The sequence below is a fragment of the Helobdella robusta genome, assembly GCF_000326865.2.
Source record: "Helobdella robusta unplaced genomic scaffold HELROscaffold_33, whole genome shotgun sequence".
Lineage (NCBI taxonomy): Eukaryota > Metazoa > Annelida > Clitellata > Rhynchobdellida > Glossiphoniidae > Helobdella > Helobdella robusta.
The window spans coordinates 305792-313195 of NW_008704623.1; the positions used below are offsets into that span (position 1 = coordinate 305792).

Sequence of the window (7404 nt, forward strand, 5' to 3'; positions counted from 1 at the left end):
TTGGATGGCGAAGTCGATGCAGATGCGGTAGTTGCAGTAGCCGCAGTCGCTACAGCCACAGAGGCAGCTTCATCATGAGTGGAATTGTTGTCAGCAAAAAAATTATCATTAGAAGAAGCTGTCGTACCGGAGGAGGAAACCATGGCGCTATCGGATGACAGCGGAGAAAAAGCCCCGACGTCTGATAATAATGACGTCACTGAATGTTGCATGGACGAGTCGAGTATTGATTCCAAGTGAATATTCTCGAGAGTTTGAGGTGGTTGTGGTGAGGTTTTCTGAGGTGGTATGTTCCCATCCGAGGAGGGTTCAGCATGGCCAGATGGTGGTGCTAATGCTGTGGGGTTCTTATCTTTTGTCCCCTTGTTAGAACATAAATGAATATTATAATAATTTCATTGTAATTAATAATTATTAAATTTCAATAAACATACAAATTATATGAAATAAATAAACATTGCTAAAGAACTGATAGAGATTGATTAACTGATAAAGAACAAATAAATTGATAACAAACGAATAATGAATTAATTAAATATGCAAAAGACCTCATCTGGACCAGGCAACGTCATTTTCTCAAAAAAATTTTCACTTTTTTTGCCTTCATCATTCGACATTTTATCGTTAAAAATCCTTTCTCTCTGGAATTTTGCTTCTTCTGTTGTTAAAAAATTAACTGAATTTAAGAAAAAAGTTAATTTTGAGATAAATTTTATTTAAAAAAAAAATATAAATTTGAAAGGGAAATATTTAAAAGAAATATAAGTGAATTGAAAAAAAATAATTTGATTAAATATAGTGTATAATGAAAATAATAGACATACACACGCACTCACACACACACACACACACACACACACACACACACACACACATGTACACATACACACAAAATTATATTTTACTGATAGTAAACAGATTTTAGTCATAGATAAAAGTACAATAAAAAAACTTTAAAAGGTTCTCATCAAATTTTTTTTTTAATTAAAATTGTATAAAAATATAATTAAAATAAATAATAATTTGATGTGTGTGTGTGTGAGTGTGTGTGTCTGTGAGTGTACACCTTAATTCGTTTGATTATTCAAATGAAAAAAAAGCACCTTCAAATATGTCGATGTCATCAAAGAAACCTGACGAAGGATCTTTCTTCTGAATGAACAAATTTGATTAAAAATTTTTTCCTCATTTATCACCAAAACATTTCTTCACAAATTAATGCCGCATCATGTTAAAATACAATAAAACACGCAACGGCATCAACAACAATACACAAAAGTTTAAAATTAAAACTTTAAGAACACATAATAAACCATCAATGTTAAACATAGCAAAGGAATGATTTTTCAAGAGATCCACAGGATGCTGACGTGGAAAAATGTGATAGAAGAGATTAATAACATTGCAGTAATACAACAGCCATGATGGGATGATAAAAACAAAATAATGATATTAACATTTAACAAAACAAAGATATTAATATTTAACAAAACCATGAGAATGAAGAATTGATTAAATTAAATTAGTAGTTGGATGGTATCTTATAGCGTAGCTCAGATGGCGGGAGTGCTGTATCTTACATGAGGTTTAAATGTTTTTTTTCTTACTGACATGGTTCAAATACAATTAATATTAATTCAAATTTGTGGTGTGTGCGAATATGAATGGTTTGCCCCTTGTACATTTCACTGATTTTATTTTAAAAATTTTTGATTCCCTAACTAGTAAGTAGTAACTCTATTTTAGTATTTTTAACTAATTACAACCTAATTTTGTTTCATTTTGTATTTAGTTCATGTTAGTGTTAGTAGAGTAGTGTTATTGTTGTAATGTTAGGCCATGAAAATGAATGCACACAACACAAAAAAAGACTCAATTCACAATAAATATAATTTATTAAACAAATAATATAATTATAATTATTAATTAAAAATTAAATTAATCTATTTACTAATCAATTAATAAGATTTTAATTTTTGACCCCAAAGGAAGAATCAGTGTCAGCAACAGCCAGCCCAACATTGAAGAAAGGGTCTCCAGGTTCTTTAATGCCAATGGCCTCCTCGACTGAAGAACTTGATTCCCCTTCAACAAGCAATGGCGGTGGTTCGGTACTGGCCATTTTATATTCTTTTTTATTTATTAATTATAATCAATTAATAATTATTTAAACAAAAATTACTTATCGACGAGTAAAAGTTAACTTGTATAAGTAAAATGGATGTCACGTGATACATTTACCTTTACTAAGGCAGGCTGTTTTTAAGGTTCTCTTACTTTATCTCTAAGTATTTTGTATTTCTGATTTAAAAATTTCCTATTTTGGTCCTTGTGTATAAATTTCGGTTATATTTGTCAACGTGAATGATTCAAAATTTTCAATTTAATTGCAATATTCATTCATTTGGATGTAGATGTCATGATGGAATGGTGGTCTTATCTACCATTTACACTGTTATTGGCGATGCACCTAGCTCTTGGGTCGAGAACTCCTAACCCGCAAAGAAGCGAAGATTATCCGCAGTTGAAGCCGTTGTTCATTAGAGCTTCCGTTTCCTTCACCGTTGTCTTCTTGTACAGTTGGACCACGGCGCCTGATTCAGTACAATCTTAGGAGGTCAACCTGCCCAGGACATCACCATTCCGCCACCCAGCAGACGCACCTCTACGCCATTGTATCCCAACATGAAGGCAAGGTTTTTCAAACATGGAGTTACAAGGGGAAGATCTCAATTGACACTTGAAAAATTGGCCCTGCATCAAGTTCAGCGTATAGAGGCACATCAATCACATGCGGTTACTTGGTAGCAAACTTCGTAGTTGATGGTTTCCGGGATGCACAGCTTTCAGGTTGTCATTGTTGACATGTTGCCGACACATCGGGAGGTCCAAACTGGTTTGTGGTGGACATGCAGACTAAGTACTGCAAGCTTGGCAAGCATCCGTGAGATTGATTAAATGTGGCAATTTTACAAATTATAACTTTGTTGAACAAAAATACAAATTTTGGTTAATTTTGTTTGGTTTATTTGCTTTAGTGGATCACCAAACGGACAACATTTTGATTGGATTCTCTAACCTGGACAGCACAGTTTCTCCACCAATCAGAACGCAGTATTCTTTCTGTGGCCAGTGGCCCGGTGAGGTTCTGCCCGGATCGAAATTGAAAATGAAGTGCAACGCTAACCTGCCCTCATTCAGATATCTGATCGCTCAGCAGGCATTGAATGCCGGTGATAGACACTTTACGATCTGCGAACTGGAGGCCTATCAGACCGATGTTGAAGGTTTCACTAGTTTACGAAATGTTATTTGTAGAAACAATTTAGATATTATTAGTATTTTTTTCAATTTCGTAACTATATTCAAATATTTCAATGAAAAAACATTCTCAAAACGACAAATTCTGAGTAAACATTTAGAATGATTGTGTATGGTGAAGTCAAAATTTGTATGCATTCGTCAACTTGTAACATAAGATCCTGACTGTTTATTGATGTGAGCTGAGAACACATCATGGTTCGGCTGATACATGTTCGATAAAATGAATCTGTCATGGACCACCACTAAATTAGGCTTGACAAAGCACGAAAGCACGAGTATATCTGGACACCGAATAAATAGAGTCACATTCAGTTTTTGAAATCAAATGCGCTTTTAAGAATTCAAAAACAAATTTACAAAATATATATTTATAAAAAAGCAAAAATCAAACATTTTTAGGGCCAAATAAATAGTTCGAATGAAACACTCGAAAAGTTTAATGCGTCATACATGCGACGTTATTAAGACCGGCGTGACGACGAACGTCGTTGGATGTAGCAGGAAACTTTTAGGTGGATATTTAGGTGGATATTAGGTGGATGGTTGGACGATGACTTGGATCGAACGAATTTAATTAATGCCACCAAAAATGTTGACGTTTTACGATATTTGATTAGTTCGGGTACATCAAAGGCAATGAAAGCAGAATAGAAAAACACGGCAGTTCACATGTACAATCTTCCTCTTTTACAATATTTTAATATTGAAAATTCTAGGCAAATCAAATTTAATTTTTTAAAACCCAATTCTTTTCGTTTGGAAGAAAAAAGCGGTTCCTATTTAACTGGTTATAAAGTTCAGACACTGAATGTGAGAAGTGTCATAGAATGCAATCACCGCAACCGTCAGTTTGGTGGATATGATTCCATCAGCTTTAACGCTGCCTCCAAGGTGTGCCAACTCAACAAACATCAAAATGGATACAACGGCCTGGGTTCAAATGCTAGCTGGGCATTTTATACTGTTTACTACTACTAAAGAACAGTTGAAAAACTGATTATATAAATTTTTGTTGGCATTTTTAAATAGAAATTATAAATCCGGTTCTGTTTGAGGTACACGCACGTGAGATTGAAGTTTAATGCTGAAATTTTTTATAGAAGTTCATTCATTAACAATATTTATAGATTTTAATAAGAACTTGAAATGTGTTGAACAGTTATAGCTAACTACTGTTGTAATTATTAAAATTTTGTGATCGATAATTTGTTCGAAGTTTAACTTTTACAATTTTTGATTTGAAGCATTAAAACTGAAAGATAGATAACACTTTCTAGCTTCAAATAGGTTTCCAAGTTTTTTTTTTAAATTAGGAAATATATTACAAACAGAAAACTGAAAAAATTTGCTAAAACATGCAAATCATTGTTAATGGGCATGTTCGCGATGTTACGATCATGGTTACGATAGGCTAAAAGTACATAGATAACAGTTATTAATTTTAATCAATTTTATTTTTATAAATAATAATTATATCATTATTTTGGTATTTTCATTTTATTTGTCTATTATTGTTACAATTTTACTACTGCCAATAAACGTTTGTTAGCATTGTAATCCTAACCAAGGCCAAACGATCCCACAATTAATTCTAAATATCATGATAAATTTAGTTTTTTTTGTTTCATACATATTTTATTTTTCCGACATAGCTTAAAAGTAAACATTTGCTACCTTTACGTTTTTTACTTTTCTCAAGTTCTTTTCGGCTAAATCCGGTTTATAATTATATTTAACACAGACTCTTCGATATTCTCTTTTTACCCGGACAGGTTTTGAATACGCCAATAGCTCGTAAATTAATAGGAGGGGTTATTCATAGCACTTAAAAACATTTTAAAATTTTATAATATAAATCAATATCAAGTAGTAGTATTATTTATTTTTTCTTTCTTTCTTAAAAATAATGAAAAAAATCTTTAAGTTAGCAATGATAATGACTCCTTCATTAAGTTTTCGATATCGAAATGAAATAGACAATAAATGAATAAATTGATGGCCCATAAAAAATTTGCTTGCTTTGATTTTTTTTCAAAGTATCTCAATTTTTTTAAAGAAGCATTGTCACCAATTTCAAAATAAAATAAAATTAAATGTTAATAAAAATAAATCAGAAAGATTATCGGGATTGTCAATAGAACTTAACCCATTTTCTGCTAAGGTTTTAGATTTTCGTGATTTTTATATATGTTGTAGATAATAATAAAAAAACTAATACATATTTTTTCTTTTTTCAAAATTTTAAATTTTTAAAAAAGTTATAACGTTTTTTTAAACGTCTTTTATAAAAGACGCTAGCAGAATATGACACCCTGAGAAACAACCATAGTTGAAATAATTTTTATCAATTTTATGAAACAAATAAACAAAAGATTGAAAATATAAAATAAAAAAATCTATGTCATTAAAAAAAGTTATAAAATCATTTGTGAAAATCAGGTGAACAAGCAATGTGCACTGGCACATCACATGCAAAATATATTAAGTTTGCCTTTTTGCCACAATGGCCATATCTTCTTTGTTAGGGCATTTTTTGTAGATGGTGATAGAAGTGGATTGTAGCCTGAAATAAACAGAATGGCCAAAAAAGCACGCATTTCTTCAATTTTGATGTCAAAGCTATGGTTAGCTTTTGTTTGTCCATACAAAATTGTCTGATCTGACATGTGCTGAATGACAATATCATCAAAAAATCTTTCAAACAACATATGAGGAGGTAGATCAAATTCTAAAAATTGGTGTTGGATAATTCTTAAAATTTGAAAATTTTTTACACTTATCAACTTTTTTCCATTGTCTTGTTTTTTTTTATCTTTTTTAAATTTTGAGATATTGAAAATTTCACTTTCACATGATTCATCATTCTGTTGTAGTTTTTATAAAAATACTTTCAAAAATTATTAATGTCTTTGAATTATGATAGTAATTGATTATTCATTTAAAAAATATTAAACATAATAAATACTCACAATGCCAATTTTTTTAGATCCACCAATGTGTTTTATTGTTGCTTCGGCATTACTCAGTAATTGTCGTGCAGGTAGATCATCAAATGATCCTTGATCATGTATTTCATCCAATACATCATCTTCATCTGAATTAATTCCATCAGCAGGAGGACTGATAAAAATGTCAGCTTCAATGATGCTGTCATCATCTTCAATCATGGTTAAAACATCTTACAGAGGATACCTCTTATCAGAATTTTTCCTAAAAAATCTAAAAAAAATTATTTTGTTAACTGGAATATCTTTACAATAGATAGTAAATTTATTATTATGTTCATACAAACTAATAATAATTCATTGATAGTGTTTATTGTATTTACACTATTGGAAAACAAACATTTGTAATGTGATAACTAAGCGAATCATATTCTGCTAGTGTCCTTTATAAAGGACACATGCTTATGACTGATTTTAAAATATTCAACAGTTAAATATGATTTATTTTTTGCAAAATAATATTTAAAATATATTAATACATAAATTTAATCCATAATATATTAATATTTTCGCAAACCAAATAAAAAAAATTACTAACTTTTTATGTTGAGACATTTTCCCACCAATTTTGCAAACTCGGCAATTTAAATTGATTTTAGAAATTAATGGCACGTGCAACGAAATTTTTTTTTACAAATATAACAAAATTTCGATTTTTAATGATTTTTAAAACAGACGCCAGCCGAAAATGGGCTAATTTTTTTATTACTTTTAAAAATGTCATAATATGAAATGCACGTAGGAAAACACTGACGAAGAACTCATAATTTCTCGAGTGAAGAATATATGCTCATAAAAAATATGGTTCACTTTAAAAATAATAAAAAATACATAACTAAAAAGAATATAAATGTATACATATTTACAAAGAATATACATATGTACATATTTACAAAGAATATACAAAAGTGAAGTGCTACGCAGACTGCGCTGTAATAGGCTCATGTTGTTTCCCTGGAGGCTGACGGAAACCGCTGGCTTCGAGATGCTGGCTCTTCATCGCTTTCACTTTTCTACCCAGTTCTTCCAGCCTGGTTGGTTTTCTTTTTTTTGACCCACCCTCCGCTGGCCCACC

The 7404-nt window shown here is 30.9% G+C and overlaps 1 protein-coding gene across 1 annotated transcript in view; it reads right to left on the reverse strand.

Moving 5' to 3' along the window:
- The window catches only part of HELRODRAFT_192412 (hypothetical protein), a 7650-nt gene extending 5476 nt beyond the window's left edge, over window positions 1-2174 (reverse strand). Inside the window, exons 1-4 of the mRNA XM_009022696.1 lie at window positions 1982-2174; window positions 1104-1152; window positions 549-658; window positions 1-362 (exon numbers count right to left, since the gene is read on the reverse strand). The exon at window positions 1-362 is cut by the window's left edge and continues 484 nt beyond it. Of these exons, the coding sequence (XP_009020944.1) occupies window positions 1-362; window positions 549-658; window positions 1104-1152; window positions 1982-2122 (662 nt within the window). The 5' untranslated portion in view covers window positions 2123-2174. The remainder of the gene's footprint in view (window positions 363-548; window positions 659-1103; window positions 1153-1981) is intronic.
- Window positions 2175-7404: the final 5230 nt, after the last annotated feature.